General features: G+C 51.8%; 1 protein-coding gene across 2 annotated transcripts in view; it reads left to right on the top strand.

The window, feature by feature from the left end:
- Window positions 1–23,331, top strand: part of Sipa1l2 (signal induced proliferation associated 1 like 2) — a 69,846-nt gene that overhangs the window by 24,400 nt on the left and 22,115 nt on the right. For both annotated transcript variants that reach the window (XM_051168566.1, XM_051168565.1), the window contains exons 8-14: window positions 2,936–3,210; window positions 12,435–12,692; window positions 13,998–14,081; window positions 15,097–15,197; window positions 15,576–15,679; window positions 17,675–18,060; window positions 20,419–20,643. In XM_051168566.1, the coding sequence (XP_051024523.1) occupies window positions 2,936–3,210; window positions 12,435–12,692; window positions 13,998–14,081; window positions 15,097–15,197; window positions 15,576–15,679; window positions 17,675–18,060; window positions 20,419–20,643 (1,433 nt within the window). The remainder of the gene's footprint in view (window positions 1–2,935; window positions 3,211–12,434; window positions 12,693–13,997; window positions 14,082–15,096; window positions 15,198–15,575; window positions 15,680–17,674; window positions 18,061–20,418; window positions 20,644–23,331) is intronic.

The following is a 23,331-nucleotide window of genomic DNA, read 5'->3' as shown; positions in this document are numbered from 1 at the left end:
GGGTTGTCCTGGGAACGCCACCTGCGACCTCAGGGCTTGGGCAGTCAGCCCCGTCCAGTGAGTACCAAGTTCTTATGTTTGTTTGGTTTTCTTTTGAGACAGTCTCTCATGGCTCAGGCCAGTTTTGAACTAACCACATGGCCAAGGGTCACCTTGACCTTCTAAGCCACCCGCCCCTTCCCCTCATGAGCTCTGGGATTAGAGCCGTGTTCTACCATATCCAGCCAGGGTCTCATGACCAGGAAAGCCGAGCCACCTTCAAAAGAAGAGTGTGAGCCATTTCTGTAGTAGTTGAAGAAAACCCAGAAGAATGTTAAAAATATTTTCTAAGTTTGTGTGACAGCCATGATACATCTTAAAACCACAGAATTGCTGCTCCTAGCTCTTGGGTCCTCTCTCTTCTCTCTCTCTGCAAGTCTGTATAGCAAATGTTTTAATTTAAATATGTAATGTAAAATACGATGGTAATATCTCATATTTCACAAAATTGGGCATAAAATTAGAAAAACCTAAAGATGAAGATTTAAAAAGTCATAAGTTGAAGAGAGGCTGGTAAAAAGATGCAACTCTTTTGATGGTCTGGGACTGGGCGGATGGGTCGGTTAAAAGAGCTTGCTGTACAGGCACTAAGCCCCGCATTCCTCCTGAGCACCCAAGGACTGGGCACAGTGCCCTGCGCCTGTAATCCCAGCCCTGAGGACCCCTGGCGCCTGCCGGCCAGCCAGCCTCACCTAACATGCAAACCCCAGACCACAATAGTGACCTTATCTCAGAAAGCAAGACAGACATGTCCTGAGGCATGGCACCCGAGGTTGACCTCAGGCCTGCTCACACAGATAACAAAGGCCAAAGACGGGGCCTTGCCAGGTTAACCCGTGGCAAGGGTTTCAGTGATTCTCAATTGATGGGCAGTACATCACCCTCAGGAGAGGATTTACCAACAAGATGCTTTATGGCCAAAACGCACAACCCAGACAAGCTCACTGCTGCTGATCTACTGCGCACACCCAAAGAAAAGCTGAGCTTTACTTTGTCAAAGTTGGGAACAAAAACGTGACCATTTTATTTAACAAGGGTTTTGGACTTAAAAATCACATTAAGCCATGGTGGCACAAAATAAGTTAGCCTCAGTTGCTGTTGGAGTGGTTTCAGTCATTGCAGACAATGTCTACGTAAGATCATCGGGTTGGAGGTGGAGGGGACCCCACTTTTTTGTAGACGGTAAACTCACTAAGGCTGTTGCTTGTGGTACAGAGTACAGCCACAAGTGTGCATTGTGCGTGCAGGAGGGGAGGAGAGCTCACTTGGGTGTGCCACCTAAGAGTCCTGGAAAGCCCTCCTCAGAAGGGCCACTCGTAGCCCCATCACGTATTCAACTTCTTAATAGACTTTTAATTAAGACCCTACTTTTGTGTTGTCCAGTGGGCCCACAAACCATGTAGCTGGTCCCAGGTGTGTGGACGAGCGACTGCTATTTTCACAGGGTTATTGAGTCTGTATAAGTATTATGGGGTGCTCCTTGTCTGCCTTCAGGGGTGTCTGACGGCAGGGATGGTAATGACAGTGAGGAAGTGAGAACCAGCACCGCTGATGCTCCTCAGTCCAGCGCCTCGCGTTAAGGTCCAGGTGGCTGTTGCATTCTCATTTACCAGAACGGGGGCGTCTGAGGTGCTGTCTGTCTTAGGGCTGCTTAGAACAAAGTTGAAGAGGAGGTGAGGAAAATGTCTGTTGAGGCCGGACACTATGGAATTGCTCTGTTAAGAATTCCAATTAGCTCAGATCATTGAAAACTTGAACTTTTTGGAACTTCACGGCTCACTGACACCACTGTTCCCTGTCTGCTGCGTCCTCAGCATCATGCTGGTCTGGGAGAAGCCAACCGGCAGTGTGTGCACTTCTGTAACCATGGAAACCCAGGCCAGATGCTGATGCAGGGAGGAAGCCACAGCTCCCCAGCTGTACTCACAGCCATGGAGCTCATTACTAGGAATGTGTGTGTTCAGAGCCAGGTTCCTGGAAACCGGGAGTTTATTGAACTGAAACTCCGCACACTGCCCCCAGGCCTTTGGGGATGAAGGGGAGGGTGATCCTTCCCAACTTGACATTTCCCACAAGAAGTGATGTCATCATCTTCAAATGATTTTTAATGAGCCATGTTTTCCTTTCATGGCACTGCAAGCCCCATTCCATCAGTGCCTCTGAGGGTTACAGTGACTAATTACCTCACTCGCAGCACCGAGCCACTGAACTGGCTCCCTCACGTTCTTCTGGGGTACCCTGTAGTCTCCCAGTCTTCCAGAGGGTGTCACTGGAGCTGTCTGGGGTGGCCCTTAGGAAAGGCAGCTGCAGGAGCAGAGGGCTAGGAAGTCTTAAGGCCAGGGCCTGGAAGACAATTAAGGCTTTTCTCACAGTCCAGGTTCTCCTGGTCCTGAACACGGGTAGTCACTGAGTGTGAAACCAGAAGAAGTACAGCAGGCCACGTGCTGTTGTTGTTGTTTTCTTTTGAGTATAAGTACACAGGAGGCCTTAGAGCTTGAGACAGAACAGGGTTGGTTGAGACAGAACAGGGTCACCTCATCTTTGTCTTGCTATACTGAACCTGGGAGGGGGTGGGGTTCAAGTGCTTCAGTGTCCTGTTCGCTGACCGGGGTGGGGGTGAGGGGGATGGCGGGAATGGAGCAAGCAGCACATGCAACGCTCAAAGACTGCGGGCAGTGGCTTCTCAAGAGCCAGGCTGCCTGCCACACAGTGAAACCAGAACTTTGCTTTTGTTGCTGTCTTTGTTAAGGGCAACCTTGGTGAACTCTGGATTCAGGCATCTTCTAGGTCACTTGGAGGGACAGACAGGTGGCTGAGGGTGGAGCCAAGGGGGACAGGGTCTCATAGTAGCCACCAAGAAAGACCAAACCCACCTAATAGCGTCCTTCCCCCTTAGATAGTGACGAGAGGCTGTGAGACTGTGGAAATGACGCTGAGGAGGAACGGCCTGGGCCAGCTTGGCTTCCATGTGAACTTTGAAGGGATTGTTGCAGACGTGGAACCTTTCGGCTTTGCCTGGAAGGCGGGCCTTCGCCAAGGGAGCCGGCTCGTGGAGATCTGCAAGGTGGCTGTGGCCACCCTGAGCCATGAGCAGATGATTGACCTGCTGCGGACATCCGTGACGGTGAAGGTGGTTATCATCCAGCCCCACGAGGACGGCTCTCCCCGCAGGTAAGACCAGGAGGCTGGGCAGTGTGCGGGGTCACAGAGGCACCCCTGCCTGCCTGTGTGCAAGATCCTCCGAGAGCCACAAGAGCCATTAGTGCAAGGGCTAAGGAGCTTTAGATGGGCAGGAGAGGTGCAGTCCCTGACAGGTTGTGACTTTCTAAAGAGTGTTGCCACATATTGACTCAATGAAACTGAGTCGCCACAGACCAGGGAGGGGTCCATTTGACTCAGCTGAGTGCACACAGCACGCACATACTCCTCAAGCCGGGAGAGCAACGGGGCTGCCTGTCTGGAGGGATGTGGGACAGGGGGCAGATCTTGGAAGCTATGCTGTTCCACCCTGATGGCTCGGAGGTGTCACGTGGGTCCAGGACATCCTTGTGTCCTGTTCTGAAAAACCACCAGAAGACCTGGAGGTAGAGAAGTGGTGGGAGGGGACAGGGTGGAAGTGGGAAATGGTCTGTCTGTGGCTGACACGTGAACATGATGCCCGGCTTCAAGGAAGCGCCATCAGCTGTGTCCAGCCCGTGTCCTGGGAGCCACATGCTCCTTCAGCTGCAAATCATAAATGCACTTAAAACGTCACATTTTATTTTTTGTGTGGTTCTTTTAGTGTACCTGAGTGGATGACAAGGTCATGTTTCAGTGTCAAAAGTTTGCTTGCCTGTCAGACCATAGTTGAGATGCGCTCCCTGCAGATCGTAGCTCATTTTGGGGTGTGGTAGGGCTCTGGTGGCCGTGTCACCCATGCAGCTTGTGTCTTCATCCAGGGAGTCTTACCTGTGGGAGGATGGAGGCGGCTGAGGCCGAGGCCTCCCGCATGACCATGGGGAGCGCAGATGGTCTGGGACCCTGAGACGCCGAGCGTGTGCCTGTGTGGGGTATGAAGGTTGAGCAGCGTGCTCTCCATGGCACGCAGAGCTGTGTAGCATAGCTGGAGAGCCTTCTACACTTTAGTTGAGGGGAAAGACTCCTTTAAATCCACTCAAGTTTCTGTCACTTATTTATTTTATTTCTTTGTTTGTTTGTTTGTTTTTTCATTAATTACATCCCAGTTGTAGTTTTCCTTCCTTCTTCCCTCCCAGCCTTTCCCCCAACAAGTTTCTGGGGTTGGGGGGGGGGTTGTTTGTTTGTTTGGGTTTCTTGTTGTTGTTGTTTTGGAGAGTTTTGTTTGTTTGGTTGATTTTGGTTTTTTCAAGACAAGGTTTCTCTGTGTGTAGCCCTGGCTGTCCTGGACTCTTATGTAGACCAGGCTGGCTTTGAACTCACAGAGATCGCCTACGTCTGCCTCCCACGTGCTGAGATTAAAGGCGTGTGCCACCACCCCACCACCACCCTGGCCAAGTCTCTGTCATATTAAAGGAGACTTTCTCAGGCAGACAGTGGTTGGCTGTATCTACCTTCTGGACTCAGGACACAAAGTGTCCTTTCTCCTCCTTCCTGTTGGCACTTGCCAGCAGCCTCTGTCTGCCATGCCTGAGCCACGTGCAGCTGTCACACACTTGAGGTGTGGCTGAGTTTTTTCACTTTAATTAATTCAGTTTAATTAACCACAGGTGTCTCTAATAGTTGCCCTTTGTTGGGAGGAGCTCACCCCTAAACAGGGTTCTTTTAGAAAACAAACCACTCTTGTGTATCCTGGTCTCTGCAGTTTATATGCCAGAGTTTGTAAAGTCGGTTAGGTTGGGCCTAGCATTTGCTCCCTTTTGCTGCTGTTTGTTTTTGTGATGCTGGGTTTGGAACTGGGGGGGGGGGAGGAACCTTGTGCCCACAAGGCAATGACTCCACCCCTGCGCTGGAGCCCTAGCCCCCGTAGTCTTTCAGTGGCCACATTTCCTGTATCACCCAATATGTTTATACGATAAAGTCTTACAGGGCTGGAGCCCCTTGCAGTGTTAACGACTCACACCTGTAAGGCTTCCACAGGACTTTTCTGAGTCACCATGCCAGGGTTTGCCCATTAGATCCAACTGCTCCCCCCAGGGACCCCAGGAGCCACGGGTAAGTGTACATAAAAGCAAAGATAAAACTGGTCACAAGAACCAGCCCAGAGTTGACTGAGTGCACATCTTCCTTTCAGCCTTCCTCACACAGCGTGTAAGGCATCCAGGTGGGAGTGCAGATGTGTGACTTCTGGTGCTGAGGGTCAGGTCTCCAGCTGCCAGGCCCTGTGGCCTGCTGATGCCCAGTAAGAAACTCGAGCAGCTTTCAACAATGTTAGATAATAAAAAGAGTAGCATTCTCATTGTGCCTGGTATTCCAGTCACGTGATTTCAAAGAGTGGGATTTCCTAAGGAATATTGAATTGTTTTTCAGCTAAAACAGATAAACAAACTGTGTGTGAATATTTTTGCTGCTATCTTTTCCTCAAGAGCATGTTTTTCCTCTAGAGAGACTTTCTTATGTGCCTGGATCTGCCTGTAGTTAATTCTTGTTTTAAATGTAGTTTAAGTAGCCAGGATATTATTCAGAGACTTGGCCTAAGCACGCGGCCCTTTTCCTTACAGTGCACACTCGCTCTCTCTCCTCACCTTGGAGAAGGTTCTGGTGTTTTAAACCCACAACACATCAAGCAGGCTTCTCAGTTTTTCCCTTGTTCTTCATGACTCTGCATTTGAGCTTTTTTTTTTTTTAAGGTAATATTTTCACTCTTCCTGGTTCATTTTCCCTTCTGATGTGTGTGTGGGCCTTGCAGCATTGCTGTGTTCAGCTGTGCTCTGTCACCTGCAGTTCCTGTCACACCAGCGCCTAGCTGTTCAAGATTCTGTCACAGCCATGTTCCAGCACAGTTGGGCCCTGCTGTACTGTTGGCCTTGCTGAAAAGAGAGAGTACATGTGTGTACGTGCGTGCGTGTGTGTATGCGTGTGTATGTGCCTGTGCATCTGTGTGTGTGCTAGAGATCAAGTCCAGGGCCTCAGGAATGCTAGACAAGTCCAAGCCACATTCCCAGCCCCACCGTTTCGAGGCCAGTTGGTCCTGACCTGGCAGTAATCCTCCTACCTCTACATCCCGCAGGCTCTGTCCCTCCCAGCCTGCGTTACAGACATTGTAAGAAACCATAGAAAAGACCCCAAGAGGGGAATGAATAACCGTTGATGCCTCGTTGTTGTATTAGGTTTAATTTAGTTTAGATTTCTTGTGGGGGAGGGGGAGCGGAGCAGAGTCCTCCACTACATAGTAGCCCAGGCTAGCCTTCAGCTCTTTGTCTCTCAAGTGCTAGAACTATAACCATATAGACACACTTTAAAATATGAAAACCTTGGTCCTGAAGAGCCGTTAAGAGCACCTGCTGTTCTTACAAAAGAGTTTCCAGCACCCACATTTGGCTGCTCATAACACACACACACACACACACACACACACACACACACACACACACACATATCAATAAATAATAAAAATAAATCTTTTAAATAAAACTGAACTCTTTTTAAGGGCAGCTTAATTTGGTCCCATAGTCTTAGAGTTAAGCACACAGGACTTGCCTGAAGCTCTGACACCACGTTTGACTTGTGGTATGGAAAATGACCTCCATCTTCTTTCATAAATTGGCTCTTAGAATCTGTCAGGAAGGAAAAAAGTTTTTTTAAACGAACAGTTACATGCATGTGCACGCATCTGTGACTTTTCCTACGAAATTGCCTTCACTGCGAGTTCCCTGAGGGAAACAGAAACGGTGAGACTAATTAATTATAAGGAGTTGTGAGCCACATTGATCGACACTGTGGGAAGAGCTTTTGTTCATATATATTTATACATGTACATAAATAATACATACACATAAATATATGTGTATATTTATACATATGCATAAATAATATCCATATATAGGTGTATATGTGTTTACACACATATATAATGCGCACACACACATATATATTTACGTACACACATACATCAGCTCAGTAATGGCCTTACATGGCATCAGTGGACCAGAGCCACCTGCTTCCGCCGCAGCCTGAGAGGCTGGTGTTAATGGGCACTGTGGTTGTCCTCAGGTCAGACTCTTCACTAAGTTGACTGAAGTCTTCTGCATCAAAACCCACACTGCTGTGTCCTGAAGACAGTGCTGTCGGCCCCACCACACTGCACCCCCAGTTGAAAGGAAAGGGAGCCACTTTTGGTTTCTTGATGGAGTTGGGAGGTGGGGCTTGTCACAGGCTCTCCTGCTGGGGCTGGGAGCCCTAGTAAATTCATGCACATTGGGAATGAGCTGTGGGGGGCAGAGGGAATAACTCCCTTCAGATGGAAGTGAACTGCCCAGGCTGCCAGGCCTAAAGTAAGGCCATGGCCCTGGCTGCCTGAGTAAGTCTGACAGAATTGCTGGGTGGCTGTGGGGCTTGCTAGGGAGCAAGAGGATGTGAGTTTGGATCCCTAGGCCCACAGGGAACCAGCCCTGGGAGTTTGTAAGCCCAGTGTTTCTCTGGCAAGACCCAGAGATAGAGCCAGGAAAATCCTCAGAAGCCCATGGCCAGCGAGGCTGGTAGACCAGCAGTGAGCCTTGACCCTGCCTCAAGGTGGAGGGTGAAAACAGGCACCCAGGGTTGCTCTGTGACTTCCATATGAGCACTCTGGCACACATGTACCCGCATACTCACATTTACACACACAAGGTTGTTGATATTTTGTTTCTTAAGATCTTTTTCTGTTTTCCAAGGGTGAGGCCCCATCCCTAAGCCCCAAAGGTGACAGTCTGTCAGTGCCATTTTAGGGGGAAGGCTGCTGTCCCAGAAAAGTCATGACATCCTGAATCATGCATGGCTTGCCACGCATTGCGAGCAAATTCAGTAAATATGTCCAATAAAAATGGAAATGAGACTCCAGGCTGCTCATCCGACTCCTGACTCTTTGTGCTTTGCTGACAAGGGTCCACATTTCCATGTGACATGGGACAGCACAGTTTTCCCTGGGTCATCTTAAGTCACAATGATTGCTTTCAGTGTTCTATAAAATAAAAGCTCCGTGCGTCCTGCCTTTGTCCCCTGTTACCTGACTGCCCAGCTTCCGGAAGTACAGAGAGAAGGAAGGATGGAGAAACAGGAAGAAATATGTGTGTGTGTGTGTGTGTGTGTGTGTGTGTGTGTGTGTGTGTGTTTGTGTGTTTGTGTGTTTGTGTGTTTGTGTGTGTTGTGATAGTTGAGCTGAACTCAAGTGAGGTTTCAGATGACAGTTCTGATTTATTTGTATAGATAATAAAATGTGTATTAAGTCTACTCTTACCAATCCTCTAGTGAATTCTGATGTGAAATGTAGAAACAGTTCAGAACTTGAGGCTGTAGTGGACGCCTGGCACATGCGCAGTTGGGGTGTGTCCTGCCAGTGTAATGCTGTGCCTTTGCCCTAACATAAGAGCGCGGGATTTCAGGGCCTTGGGTGGATCATCCACTCACTTGTTTGTCCATTCCCTTGTTCTCGCTGCTTCCGTTTGTTTAGTCGCTAACTCATTTGCTCATTGGCTCATTCACTCATTCATTCATTCACTCATTTGTTCACTTGTCCATCGTGCATTTATTTGTTGGTTGAATTCATCCATTTATCTCTCAACGTTTGTGTCAGAAATTGCTGATGACTTATGTTGTGACAGGACAGCCTCATCTTTACCCTGTGTCCCTTTTAATCTGCCCGGCATTCTTGACACAGTTCTTCTTGTGCATGCTTTGACTATTTAAAAGAGAATTTTGCTAACTGAAGCAACACCTTTTTACTTGATAACAAAGACTGTGCAGCCGTCCGTAAGACAGCGTCGCCCTCCCGTCAGCCCACAGCGTTTCTCATTCACATGGGATGCTGTCGCTGCTAGATAACAGGGATGCAGAGGGTGCCACTACCATCCCATGCTGGCCAGGCTACCCACGGCTGGGTGGCAGGCAGCCGGGAGCGTCCTCTTAGATAGCCCTTCAGCCAGAGTCCGCCATCATACGGCTTCCAGGAACCTTCTCTGTGTAACTTACAAGTCACAGTGCAGTGAACACTTTCTTGCTGAGTTGTCTAAGAAAAGTCAGTGTCTTGTTTCTGTTTTTGTTTTTGAAACAGGGTTTCTCTGTGTAGCCCTGCATGTCCTGGACTTGCTTTGTAGACCAGGCTGATCTCGAACTCAGAGATCCACCTGCTTCTGCCTCCCAAGCACTGGGATTACAGGCGTGCGCCTCCACGCAGGACAGGAGTCAGTTTTGATGAGGACTTTCTGATCATTTCCTGTTTAGTGCCATGTCCTGGAGCTTCAGGGTCTGCCCACTGAGGAAGAAAGTGAGGCCGCTGAGTAGCTCCTGAGAGCCAGAAGGCCTCACGTCTGTGTGGCACACATCTGCCCATGTGGTACACACCCATTCAGTGCCAGACCTCTCCCTAGAGTGCCCCATCAGTCAAGTGAGCTTGTGGGCATGTGTGTGTCCGTGAATGTCTTTCTGTGTCTTAAAAGGACAACTGCTGGTCCCTATGCCTTGCCTGGGGCAGCCACTGCCCTAGCCTTTGCAGCTTCTGCAACCTGGAAGTTTCTTCCCGTGGTTATCTCCTGGCACAGTGCTTGATGCCTGGTGCACCAGAAAGACCTCACAACTCCAGAGAGGAGCACCAATTAGCTGTGCCACCTTGTTATGTGACTTGGAGGGCTTCTTTCAGCTACTAGAACGCGATAAGCATAGCAGACAGTAAAATGATTAGAAAGCAGTGGCTGCCTCAGTCCCCAGGGCTCTGGAAGGGTTCTTGTACAAAATGATGTCAGAGAAGGCGGTAACTTATTTAAAGAGTTTGCTTTGTTTCGGATGTTCTCTTAGTAGCTCTTAGAAAAGGGCACACTGGGGCCTGCATTAGCAGAAACTGATGGCTTTCAGAGAAGGGCTCAGGAAGCTGGTGGTGTGCCTGGCTCCACCGTGCTGTGTGCCTGGCTCCGCCGTGGTGTGCCTGGCTCCACCGTGGCCTCCCTTCTGAGCAATGGTGATTTCCTTAGCCCCTCACAACCATTCACGGTCCATGGAAGAATATGTAATGTGCTGAATGGGGAGAAGTGGTGGGCTCCTGGGAGCATGCATACAGCCAGCTGAGGGTGCAAGCAGGCTGTGCCAGGGTGTGGCCAGGGTGTGGAGTCAGCTAGCTGAGCAGGCTCCAGGGCTCAGCACAGCTGCATGGTGTACGTGCACAATGTAGGTGCACATGCTACTGAGTGTGTGGAGGGCTGGACCACTTGTGCAGCTGGCTCTCCCTCCTACCTTTCCATGGCTTTCAGGGTTCAAACTCAGAGCTCCAGGCTTGCACTGCAGGCGTCTTTAACTGCTGAGCTCTCTCTCCAGCCTCCAAAATAAACCTTCCTGTTTAATTCCAGAACTCCATACACTTGAAACACTCATGGTCTGGACTTCCGTGGAGACCAAGTGTTGAAACACATGAACTTGTGGGGACATTTCACACAACTAGGGATGGCAAGTTCAAGGCTCAGTAGATCCAGCTCTGCAGCAGGCAAGGGGTCTCTGGGGCTGCCATGCATGTCTTCTTCATATGCCTTCTTTAAGGATTTCCTCAGACCTGTGGAGCAGAGAGCTAAGGTCGAGCATGTCTGTGAAGTTGGATATATTAGCCACAGGCGTCAAGCCAAACCTTGTTCTTTAGAGTTAGCACTACAAAGTACAGAGGTCTAGCTTAGTTACATGTGTGTGCACTTGTATGTGTTCACATTGTATGGGTACACGTGTCTATGTGGATGCACATGTGTGTAGAAACCAGAGATCCCTGTCTGGTCTCTCCCTCAGTTGCTCTCCATCCTGGTTTTTGGGACAGTCTCTCTGTGAGCCCGCAGTGATGTGGCTGGCCTGGCTGGCCAGTGAGCCGTCGGGGTCTGCCCGTCATTACCTCCCCTGCCCCTGCACTGAGATTGAAATGCATGCCACCACCTCCGCCCCACCCCCATCCGTATTGCGTGTAGGTTTGAGGGATTGAATTCCTAAACTCCTAATCCTTGCCCAGTGAGCACACTTCCCTCCAGCCCGAGGGAACACAGTAGCGGCTTACGCGTGGCTTTCTCTGAGATGTTTGGAGAAGCACAACTCTGCTCTTATACTTTGCTCTGTCTTACACGTGACGCTCCTCTCAAACACTCGGTGTGAGTGTGCATTTATCTAAGTCTTTTCTTCCAAGATCCAAGTTAAAGGTACTGTGCTGTAGACAGCTAGTGTCCGCAGGCTTGGATTAAGTCAATAACCCCGTTCGCAGCAGCTGCCTTCCCTCCGCCTTTCCTCTTACAATAGCTGAAGAGCCACTAGAAGTGTGGACACAGCCGTAGAGAGACTCAGCCTGTGCTCCTGCACACTGGGCGACCACTCCCGCAGTGACAGTGGACACGGATGTGGTCCTTCTGAGTGCCTTTGGCCATGTGGCAGAAGAATCTAGATGCATAGCAAGGCACTCATAGACTAAAGTCCTTTGGTAAAAATGTAATGTTTTCCCAGATTTCGCTCAGAATAAAACAACCCAATCCAGTGCAAATCTGAACTTAAATATTGACTGTCAAACTCAGAAAATCCAGAGAGATATAAAGCAGCTTAAGAAGCAAACTGTGCTTGGGAGGAGGAGATGGGGTTAGGAGACATGGAGAGCAGCCGTGCTCAGGCCTCCTGCAAGCAGTGTGGGTCTGCGTCTCAGGGTCATAACGCTGTGGAGACACACCAAGGCCAAGGCAACTCCTATAAAGGAAAACTGCTGGGCCAGCATGGCCAGTTGAGCGACTCACCCCGATGCCCGGGCCCTGGTGAACAGTACCTCATGTCTGTGTCTAGCTCTGTGGACAGCATTTGTAGCACCTGGGTCTGGCCATGACCCTGCTTGTAACATGGAGCAGGTGTGCAGCATCTCTGGGCTTTGATGTCTCACGACATTAGGCAGAACTTAGGAAGACTACAGAGGGGCTTTGAAAGCAACCAGCAGCAACCCACAGCGTCCAGAGGGCTGTGGTCCCTCCCACTGCGCTGCCCTCCCCACCCCAACCAGCCTGTGGTGTTCTAACAGAGAGAAGAAAGCCACAGTTGGGTCTTTTAGAGTCTCAGTCTGTGAGTGTTGGCCAAACAGCAGCCGGACAGTTTGGAGCATCTAGGGAGGGGCGCCTCTTGGAGCAGAGGTACTGCAGTAGGCAGTTAAGCCCCAGTCAGCACAGGTGCGCCGAGGGAGCATCCACCATGAACAGGCCTCGCCTGGGGCCTCCGAGAAGCTACTGTCTCACTACCTCTTCTTGGTTCAACAGGGGTTGCTCGGAGCTCTGCCGGATCCCCATGGTAGAATACAAGCTGGACAGCGAGGGCACGCCCTGTGAATACAAGACACCTTTTAGGAGGAACACCACGTGGCACCGTGTGCCCACCCCTGCCCTACAGCCAGTTTCCAGAGCCTCACCAGTGCCCGGCACACCTGACCGTCTGCAATGCCAGCCACTACTCCAGCAGGCCCAGGCCGCCATCCCCCGGAGCACTTCCTTTGACAGGAAGCTGCCTGATGGCACCAGGTAACACCCACTGCCCTCCTCAGACACTAACTCAGGTCAGAGATTGCAAATGCAGCCTGGCCGGTTCTGTGATGGCCTGTTGTAAGCTTTGGGCAAGCAGGGCGATGAGCTAGCCTTGGACAGTGCTCCTCAGGGTCCAGCCTTCCCTGGTGTCAGATGAGATGCCTTCTGTGGTGGCTGGCCCTGCAGACGCCCCGCAGCTATTCTTTTAAAGTTAAATCCAGTGACAACGAGAAGATGATGAGTGTTCAGAGCACCTAACTTGCATAGGTTGTATTTGAGAGTGAAACAGCACTTTTGTTTTTTAATTCATGTATCCATGGTCATGTGACTTACACCTAAAATGTGGGCCTTTGCCCTGGATAGCGGATCCCTGCCAGGCTCCAGTCTAGTAGACTCGTCAGCACACACTGGGAACCAGGGTCTTACTTGCCTGATGCTGTCCCCTGGGCCTCTCTCATCTACTTCCCTCATCTGGAAGAGAGGAAGGATGCAGACTCTGGCAGGATCTCCAAAAGACAATCCAGATGAGCATCGCTGAAAGGCTCAGCACCAGGCACCATACACTGCACGCCCATCAAAGTACTTACCATGTTAACAAACCGTGTAGCCTCATTAATCAAATCATCTAGGCCCCAAGCCTCCGTGCTCTGAGGCCAGGCAGCAGTCCTCCCTTAGTTAAATAGAGTCTAGAGAGCCCCAGAGGCCACAGGGCGCAAGCATCGTCTCTGTGGAGTGAGTTTTCACACACAGTTGGGAAATATTCTAATGATTGGAGAAGTACCTTAGGTAGCTATGTGAACATTCATGGCTTTGCCTCCTGCTGGCTTGTGGCTTGCATTAAGTTCTGAGTAACAGGTGTGAGTGGTGTTCTCCTGGCTCTATGTGTCACCCACCCACTCTGCTGTGTCCTTGGTTTTCTGTCCTCTGGAGCCATCACTGCTCTTCCCTCTTTAGACAGCAAGAACCCAGTTCTGCCTTGGTGGACAGCTGCTATAAAGCCGTCTTGGGCATTACCAGTTCTTAGATTCTGTATGCTCGGTTGTTACACTTTACACTGTAATGGGGTCAGCTTTGTCGTGACTGAGTGGATTTGTTTATAAACAGCTCAAGTCAGGCAGGCAGGCTGGACAGGGATGGTCAGCATCCATAACCTGCTGGTGGGCTGGACGGGGATGGTCAGCGTCCGTAACCTGATGGTGGGCTGGACGGGGATGGTCAGTGTCTGTCAGCGTTCGTAACCTGATGGTGGGCTGGACGGGGATGGTCAGCATCCATAACCTGCTGCTGTTCTCCCCCTGGCAGAAGTTCTCCCAGCAACCAATCTTCATCCAGCGACCCAGGACCTGGTGGGAGTGGACCCTGGAGACCGCAAGTGGGCTACGATGGGTATGGCTCCTTCCTGCTTTTCTGTCTCCTCAGTGGGAGCCTCTACCTATGCCTGGGAGTCATTCAAAAGCATGTACTGTGTGAGGGTTGCTTGGAAAGCTGTTTCTTTTGCCTGATTAGAATCTTACACTGTAGCCCATGCTGGGCCCTCACTTGTGGCGATCCACCTGTGTCACCTGTGAGGTGCTGGGGTGACAGATGTGTGCCACCACACGCCTCTAGGAAACTCAGGGCCTTGTGAACCCAGAGGGAAGATGTGAGGACTGGGTGTGGACAGGGACCCTCGGAGCCAGAGAATGAGGTGTCAGCGAAGCAGCTCCACTCCCTGTTGCACAAGCAGCGGCCGCCTTGACGAAAGCCTTTGTGGGTTCTGTCACACCCCTGGAGTCAGCAGTGTGGGCACAGCCGGAGACACCCATGCACATACACACACATGCACACACAAGCACTGACTGTGCGTGGGGCTCTTGAGGTGACATGTACTCATTGTAGCTGTGTTTGTGGTGACTCCAGCCCATCCGTGGCGGTCAGCAGCTGCCCCCTTCTGTGAGCTGAACACAGCCATCCATGGAGGCTTCCCACTTCTCTGGACAGAAAAAGCCTGTCCACGGGAGGCGGTCACGGTCCTGTCCTCAGGTGCAAAGTGGAGCTTGAGTCCTGGCATTCTGCCATCCAACTCTGGGCTTAGAGGCGGACACCTGTTTCCCAGGTCACGTGCTCCTCACCTTAGATGTTAGAGCTCTTCACAGCTGAACATCAAATGCCTTCTCTGAATGAAGCTGCGTGTTAGGCAAGGAGAGTAGTATTTTGATTTGTTTTATATAAATGGAAAACCTTGTGTGGTTTAAGGTGCACAGCATGGGCTCAGTCCCTAAGAATCATGTTGTGATGCAGACACGCTTTTGTGTTACAGAGGCCATGGCCTCGCCCTTGTGCCTGACCCCTATAGAGGCAGCAGCGTGTCCTCTGCGGGCTGGTGGTGTCAGGAAACAATGACCAGATGCTTTCTTTGCAGGTGCCCATCCCCCCTACTGCTTGAGCACCAGGGCCCGGGCTCTGTGGAGTGTGATGGGGCCAGGGAGCACGAGGACATCATAGAGGGAGGCAGGCTTCCAGGTGACGGGGGACCCTGGGGACCTGCCCTCCGAGGCTCCCCTTGCTTGAGCTATCTCTCACCGCAGCCACTCATTCGCTGTGTGACCTGGGCCAGAGGGCTTGACTGATTCTCCCAGCGTAGGAGGCAGTGCCTGTGGGTGGCCAGCTGGTTCCGGGGTGGCTGTGGTTGTGGGGTGGCTTTAGGTCACTGTAGTTGTAACACCGTAGAAACAGGTCCCTCTGTGGCGGTGTCCTGCTGGCTCCTATGTGTTCATTGGTAACCGGGGAAGTTGTAAGGTCATTACCCTGCTTGATTGTCCCAAACTGTCTGTTAGAACCCAGGTTTTCTTCCTCTTGCTAACATTGGAAATTGTGGGTCCAATTCTCTTTACGCCACAGAAACCAAATGGCATGGCCCACCATCCAAAGTCCTGAGCTCCTATAAGGAGAGAGCCCTGCAGAAAGACGGAAGCTGCAAAGATTCCCCCAATAAGCTATCTCACGTAAGTCCTTCGTGGGCAGCCAGTCTCAGCGTTACCTGGGCCTGATGTGGGCCAGCATGTGGTGGGTAGCACACGCCTGCTGCCGTGTTCGAGAGCACAGGATGCTTGCCAGTACACAGTAGGATTACATATGGTGTTTCCATGCTTGAAAGAGTGGGGTGCAGCTCAGCATACAGCATGACGTGTGTGTGTGTGTGTGTGTGTGTTACTCAAGAACGTGGGCTGCATACCTCATACAGTACACTGACACGCTTGCCAGCAGCACATGGGAGCATGGGACATGCCCTAGCACACAGTTGGCCAGCATGTGCCCACATGTGGTGCTCGGTGCTGGCAGAGTTCATCGCAGTCCACAGTAGGTCGTATACCTGTGACAGTGATCAAGAGCGTGTTGATTACCACACAGGACACTCATAAAAGAGGATAAGAAAGGAAATGAGAAAATTTTTGTTATTATTTCCCCATTGTGAAGGACCTCAGAAAGGCTACACAGCAGATTACTGGTAAAGCCATACATACCTCAGCCCTCTGGGCTTTCCCATCCAGCGTGATGTGAGAGACCCTGGCCCCAGGGTTAGCCAGTTAACCATTTGGCTACTTAATGTGATAGGTGCAGTAGTGGACTCTGAAACAGACATGTGGCCAGGGCAGCTGCAGCCAGGGCCCTCTGCTGATGTCGCTAGATGTCCGGTAACCACTGCAGCCTGCTGTCAGCGCATGGTGGAGGCTTCCACGGACAGCACGTCCCTTGATAGTCCCACGGATGGGCTTTCCACCCGTGAAGCCTCTGTGGGGCGAGTCCTGTTGGAGACTGACCTGAGAATCAGCTTTCTGTGAGACCCCATCAAAATGTGCAGCTAAAAGGAGTGCAGAAACTCCTGGGTCACGCCCTTGGCGTGTCGGCAGCGAGCTTGGCGGTTCCCCTTCACCTCATGCAGCTTTTCTGCCTGCAGCCCTGACCTGGTCTTGAGTCAGTCCCCAAGTCCACTCAGATCCACCCCACCGCTGTCACGGTCGTTCTGTGAGAGGAAACCTGAGGGGCAGGCTTGGCATAAGGGTCCAGTAAGATGGAGAAAGAAGAGACATGGCCGAACCCTGGTCCTGCTGGGTCTCAGGCTGTGACAAGAGCTGAGCACAGTGACAGAAGGGGACCTCTCTTCTGTTGTGTTTTCCATTGGTCTTCCAGGGACCTAAAAACATGGTGTGCCTTTCAGACAGGTGTAGTCTAGAATCTTCCTCCTTGGGACATCGTTTGGCTTTAGCTCCCTGAGAGGCTGCATGCTCGTTTGCAGGGCACTTCATGGCTGCAGAATGCTGCTCTGCACAGAAACCGCATGGCACTCCAGGCCCAGAAAGCACCCAGGGGCCCACTGGATGACCAGTATGACTCTGACTTGAGGCTACCATTGGAGCTTTAAAGAGAAATCCTGTACCGGCTGTAAATGAATGGCGGGTCTCCTCTCCCTAACTTTCACACCCTCCCCCATCTGCTCAGTCCTCAGGGACAGGTGTGTGTTATACACCAGCCATTGACTACAGGAACTCTGAGCTCATGTCTGTGTGGGAGCAATCAGGAGGCAGGACCTCTGCGTGAGCCCAGGCTGGTGGGCCAGGGAGACGCCTTAGCTTAGTGAGCCACGTGCCCATTGTGCGAACATGAGAGCGGGGGTTCAATCCCCAGCACCCACTTAAAATACTTTTTATCCCAGCACTGGGGCAGCAGAAACAGATGTCAGGGTCTTGCCAGCCAGCCAGCTGAACTGACAAATTCAGGTAAAGGTCAAAGACACTGGAAACAGACAAAAGGAAACAGACTGGCATCCTGAGAAACAAAGCGGAGCCTGGGCACTGGTGCAGACACACACGCACACTCTAAAATGACTAGGCTGTGGTGGAGAAAAGCCATGTTTCTGTTGTGAGCTGTAGGAGCACATAGAATTCAGGGCAGTGCATAGGGTTTTACCCAAAGACCATCTGTCTGTCTGTCTTCTCCAGATCGGGGACAAGAGCTGCTCCAGTCACTCCAGCAGCAACACTCTCTCCAGCAACACCTCCAGCAACAGTGACGACAAGAACTTTGGGTCAGGGGACCTAATGGACCCCGAGCTGCTGGGATTGACCTACATCAAGGGCGCATCCACCGACAGCGGCATCGACACTACGCCATGCATGCCAGCCACCATCCTTGGCCCCGTGCACCTGACGGGCAGCAGGTCCCTGATCCACAGCCGGGCCGAGCAGTGGGCAGACGCCACTGACGTCTCAGGAGCTGACGACGAACCCGCCAAGATGTTCACACTGCATGGCTACACCTCTGCCATCTCCGCTGGCGTGGCAGAGGGCAGCATGGGCGACCTCAGTGAGATCTCTTCTCACTCCAGGTGAGCTAGCACGTGCCAAGATGCTTCTGGTACCGCTTGGAGCAGTGAGGGTGGGGCCCAGGGCTGCCACTGCCGACCCGTCAACCTTCAGTGTCTGTCAGCCGTGTCCACCCTACAGGCCACCTGTATCTCAGGGTAACTGTGACTTCAGCGCAATTCATTTGTAGATGACATCACATGTCAGTCACAAAACACTTGGAGACCTCTGGAAGAGAGAAGGCATAGCAGTGGCACCCCACTGGGGACTCACCCAGCCCCTGTGTGAGCTTGTGAGCACCGTCACAGCATCCTGCCCCTGAAGTGAGATGGTAGGCCAGACTGGAGGTTTCCTGTGTGGCCATGAATGTGGAGCTGGGATTTTGGCTTGGGTCTGTGTGTTAGTGTATGCACATCGCACATGGTCCTCAGACGCCTCCTCTTGAGCTAGAGTTAAGGGCAGCTGTAAGCCATCCGCTGTGGGTGCTGGGGACCAAACGTGGGTTTCCGGAAGAGCAGTACACACTGTTAATGCTGAGCCATAATCCCAGCTACTCAGAAGCTAATCTGGGCCAGCTTGTGACTTACTCCACTTAAAGGTCATCTTAGACATTTTAGTGAAATCATGTCTCAAAATTAATTGTTTTGTTTGTAAAGTAGCTCAAGGCTCTGGTGGATTCAACCCCCGGGTGCTGGGCGGGGGCGGGGGGGTTCTGGGGTGGGTGCTGGGCGGGGGGAGGTTCTGGGGTGGGTGCTGGGCGGGGGGGGGTTTCTGGGGTGGGTGCTGGGCTGGGGGTGGTTGAGGGGGGGTGCTGGGCGGGGGGGGGGGGTTCTGGGGTGGGTGCTGGAGGTGAACGGGAAGAAGCTAAATTTAAGGGAGTCATATTCTAAATGTAGACCCGTAAAGCGTGTCTGCGTTTTGTGCTCCTGCTTGACAGACATCTGCATGCTGGTTTAAAAGCTGATAATTTCAGGTTTCTGCAGTCTCTTTCAAAGACTCAGAAGAAACACGTGTGTCAGTGTGTCTGTGGGTGGGATTTAATCAGGCGTGTGGGCTCCTTGTCTCTGGTACGTCCCTTGCTGGGCTGGGTCACTGCCTGGCTTCTCAGAACATCCACCCACAGAGCAGGGCTGGGCGAGCCATCGTGGGACAGTCCTCCAGAACCGAGGACTCTGCCAGGCGTGGCTCCAGGTGGTGCCCGCAGGCCTCTGCCCCTGAGCAGTGGTCGCCAGAGCTCTCCCTGGAACCCTCCTCTGCCCTTTTCTGGACAGTGCTAAAGGACAGTGGCTGCTATGAATGTTGTGTATACAACCGTCAGGGTAAACTTACACCCTCTATCTATACCTTTGTTGCTGCATATAATCAAGGGGCAAGTTTTTGTGACACTTTGACTCATATAATCCAAACATCTTGAACTATAGAGGCTCTGCTTGGCCCAGCAGGCCAAGTGACATCGCCCAACACCAGATTTCCATGTCTCTAGCCCATGTATGACGGCCTTTCACACTGAGCATTTTTCTTGTGGCTAAACCTTACTGCCTTGTGCTCATGGCTGTCCCCAGGTGAGAAGAGGCTCTTCTCTAGTGTCTGCAGAGGACACAGGTCCCCCTGAGAGGTCCCCAAGCCAGTTGGTCGGTTGCTTCTCTTGTTGCTATGACTAAATCCCCGACAAAGGCAATGTAAGGAAAGCAGAGTTTGCTTTGGCTCGCAGTTTGAGGTGTGCAGTCTGAGGTCACGGAAAGGAAGGCATGGTGGCAGAAGAACAAAGCGGCCAGTCTTGTCGCACCCACAGTCAGGAACCTGGTGCTCAGCTCACTTCCTCCTCATGCAGTTCGGGACCCAGTCTGTGGGGTGCTGCTGCCCACTTCAGGGTGGGTTTCTGACACACCCTCAGACACCTGCCACCTCAGAGCTTACAAATCTAGTCAGGTTGACAAGATTAAAATCCATCACACTCACTGTCCACACGTCTTCTCACCTGCCCCTATCTTTAAAGCCCATGGCTGAGGGTGGCCTTGCTGAGGACAGCTGGGGCCTCTGCTGGGTGTGAGCTGCTAAGCAGTGGCTGTTGCACAGAGAAACCCTGTCTCCATGAAGACCTGGGCTGAAGCTCCTCTTTGGCCTTGAGTTTTTCTTCCTGTGAGACTGGAGGCGTGGGCAGCTGAGTTGGAACTTTCGGCACTGAGGCCCTGCCACCTGCCTACCTTTTACTGAGTTTTCCCCGGTTGTATCTCTAACGCTATGAGTCTCTGTACATGTAGGCTTCCCATCCCACACGCTCCATGGCTGGAGGTCACCCTGCCCTCCCAGCCCAGTGGCCAGCTCCGAGCACAGGCCACTGCGGCACCTGACAGCGTTGCCGCCTTCGGCTCTCTCCACAGCGGCTCTCACCATTCAGGAAGCCCCTCCGCTCACTGCTCCCAAAGCACTGGGTCTCTGGACAGCTCCAAAGTCTACATCGTTACTCACAGTGGCAGTCAGCAGGTCCCTGGGGCCATGGCAAAGCCTTACCACAGACAAGGAGCAGCAAACAAATATGTCATTGGCTGGAAAAAGTCAGAAGGCAGCCCACCGCCCGAGGAGCCGGAAGTGAGTGGCTGCCCTAGGTAAGTGGCTTTCTGTCACGTTTGCAACCACGTTCACTGTCCTCTCTTCTTACCATTGTTCCTACATACACTTTCGTGTGTGTGTGTGTGTGTGCATGTGTGTGTGTGTGCGTGCGTGTGTGTGCGTGCGTGTGTGTGTGTGCATGTGTGTGTGTGCGTGCGTGTGTGTGTGTCTGTGCGTGCGTGTGTGTGCGTGTGTGCGTGCGTGTGTGCGTGCGTGTGTGTGTGCGTGTGTGTGTGTGCGTGTGTGTGTGCGTGTGTGCGTGCGTGTGTGTGTGTGCGTGTGTGTGTGCATGTGTGTGTGTGCGTGCGTGTGCGTGCGTGTGTGTGTGCGTGCGTGTGTGCGTGCGTGTGCGTGTGTGCGTGTGTGTGTGTGCGCGCATGTGTGCGTGCGTGTGTGTGCGTGTGTGTGTGCGTGTGTGTACGGTCATGTGGAATCCAGAGGACAGCCTCTAACGTTGCTCTTCATACACTTTCTTGGAGCTGTGGCTTGCTACTGACCTGGAACTCAGAAGCAGCTGAGCCCCAGTGACCCTCCTGTCTCCACCTCCCCAACACTGGGATTACAAGTGCAGCCCACCGTGCTCTGCTTTTTACCTGGGGATGAACTCAACTCTTTGTACTTGCAAGGCAAACATTTTACCCGCCGTGCCATCTTTATTTCCCAGTCTGTTTTAAACTCTTTAAATGTTGGGGTTGGTGATGGTGGTGATGAGGAGGGTGGTGATGATGGTGATGAGGATGATGGTGGTGATGATGATCATGTTGATGGTGAGGATGGTGGTGGTGATGGTGGCATGGTGATATGTGGAGGGTTGCCATGGCACATATATAGAGTTGATTCCCTCCTTCCACCATAGGGTTCCTAGAATTGAGCTTAGCTCGTCAGGCTTGCCCTTTACCTGCTGAGCCATCTCTCCAGCCCTCAGCTCTCTATGTAACAGCATGTAAAGCTATGGCTTTGGGTCCTATTTGCAAACAGCTGCGTGCAGTGAGCCACGGTAACAGCTGGTGACAGGGCAGCATGAGCTATGGCATCTGAAGCCAAGGGCAACGTGAATTCTACAGAGAATGTAAAAGCAAGAACACTATCTGGTTGTTTTATAGGACTCTTGAGGTTCCATGGGCAGGTGAGGGAGACACTTCAGTCTGTAAAACCGCAGGTTTGTATTGTCCAGAGGAGCTAAGAACCGTGTGTCGTAAGGTCTGAGTCACGTGCTCTGCTGTGTGAGTGTGCACGGTGTAGGCCCAGCTGGGTGTGCCTGTGGGCAGTACAGAGGCTCTTAAAGGAGACACTGCGGAGGTAAGGTCTAGCTTGGATCTAGCGCTGACTTCTGATAAAATGATCCCATCTTAAACCCAACTCCACACTTGCAGTTTCTAAGTCAGCCATCATGCTAGTGCTGCAGTTGTCCCTGCCCTTGGACTGCAGAGAATCCTGTCAGTTTGTTGCAAAATGTTTGAGAAGGGCCTTTCACATAATCGCGGATATTAGGGAAATGTGTGGGTGTTTTGTGTGCGTGGGTGTTCCATGGTACGTGGGTGTTCCGTGGCGCGTGGGTGTTCCGTGGCGCATGGGTGTTCTTGGGGATGGTTCACAGAAGTTCATCCCAAGCCTTTTGTAAATCCATAAAGCTTCATTGGAGCCTGGTGGGTGTGACACAGGCTCTGTGTCTGTATGAGTGGGCCCGGGGTAATACAGGCATGTTGAAGGTGGGGCCCAGCTTGTCCGTGCTGCAGCCCCTCACCTAAGGAACCTTCCTGGCCCTATGGTATAAGGCAAGTGGCATATGTATGCTCAGGCACTTGTTGCAGGGAGGGCCGCAGAGTAGATACATCAAGGCACTGCATCTGTGTAGGACTGCAGCCCAGGACTGCAGACAGTGTTCTCCTGTCAGGCATAATTGTTGAGGGCACGTCTAGCAGGTTCTAAGGAAAGATACCCATATCGGACTACAGGGCTAGATGTTGAGCCCTGCAAGGGCCTGGTCTCTGGACGAGCCATCCTGGAAGCTGTGGGGCGGGGCAGCCACAAGGCTAGCACTGCTAGAGCTAAGCCCTGGCAGTGCCTGTGGTGCACAAATCAAGCCTTAGTTTGCATTCTTTGGGAGAAGCCCTGTCCCCTCTCCAGTCATGTCTGAAAGGCCTGGAACACTGCTGCCCCAGCCCGTCTGTCCACGTTGCTAGCAGCACTGTACTTCAAGGTGGGGAAGTGTAAACAGAAAGCCACGGAGTTTCCCATAAGGCCTCGTCACTGTTCTCCTCCCCCATGAGCTGTCAAACTGTGATGAGATGGCATTTCATTGGAACAGGCATCCGTGCTACAGTGACTCCTGGGTCTCTCTCTATAGTTCTTCGCTGTGGGCAGCCGGTTCCTGAGCCTAGTGTTCGCAGGTGTGGCACAGGTCATCACCTGAGTGTCCTGAGTCCCAGCGGTGTCTGGCTGCTCAGACCATGTTTTCACTGCGACCTTTCCAGAATAACTACCCAGTCTCTCCCTGGAAAGGACCAGGCACAGTATTTAACATGGTAGGCTTTGTAGCTTATAAATACATTTTCAAATCTTGTAATTAAAGGAGATGGTGGCGTCATTTATCCAAACAGTTTTATGAAGTCACCAATAATGAAACCTGCTCAGCTCATGCCTCAGCCAGTTTCTCTTAAATCTCAGGCCACCTGGGGCACCCT

This window comes from Acomys russatus, chromosome 26 (genome assembly GCF_903995435.1).
Source record: "Acomys russatus chromosome 26, mAcoRus1.1, whole genome shotgun sequence".
NCBI lineage: Eukaryota > Metazoa > Chordata > Mammalia > Rodentia > Muridae > Acomys > Acomys russatus.
Note: the sequence above shows the minus strand (reverse complement) of the source record. Positions and strands in the feature narration are given on the sequence as shown.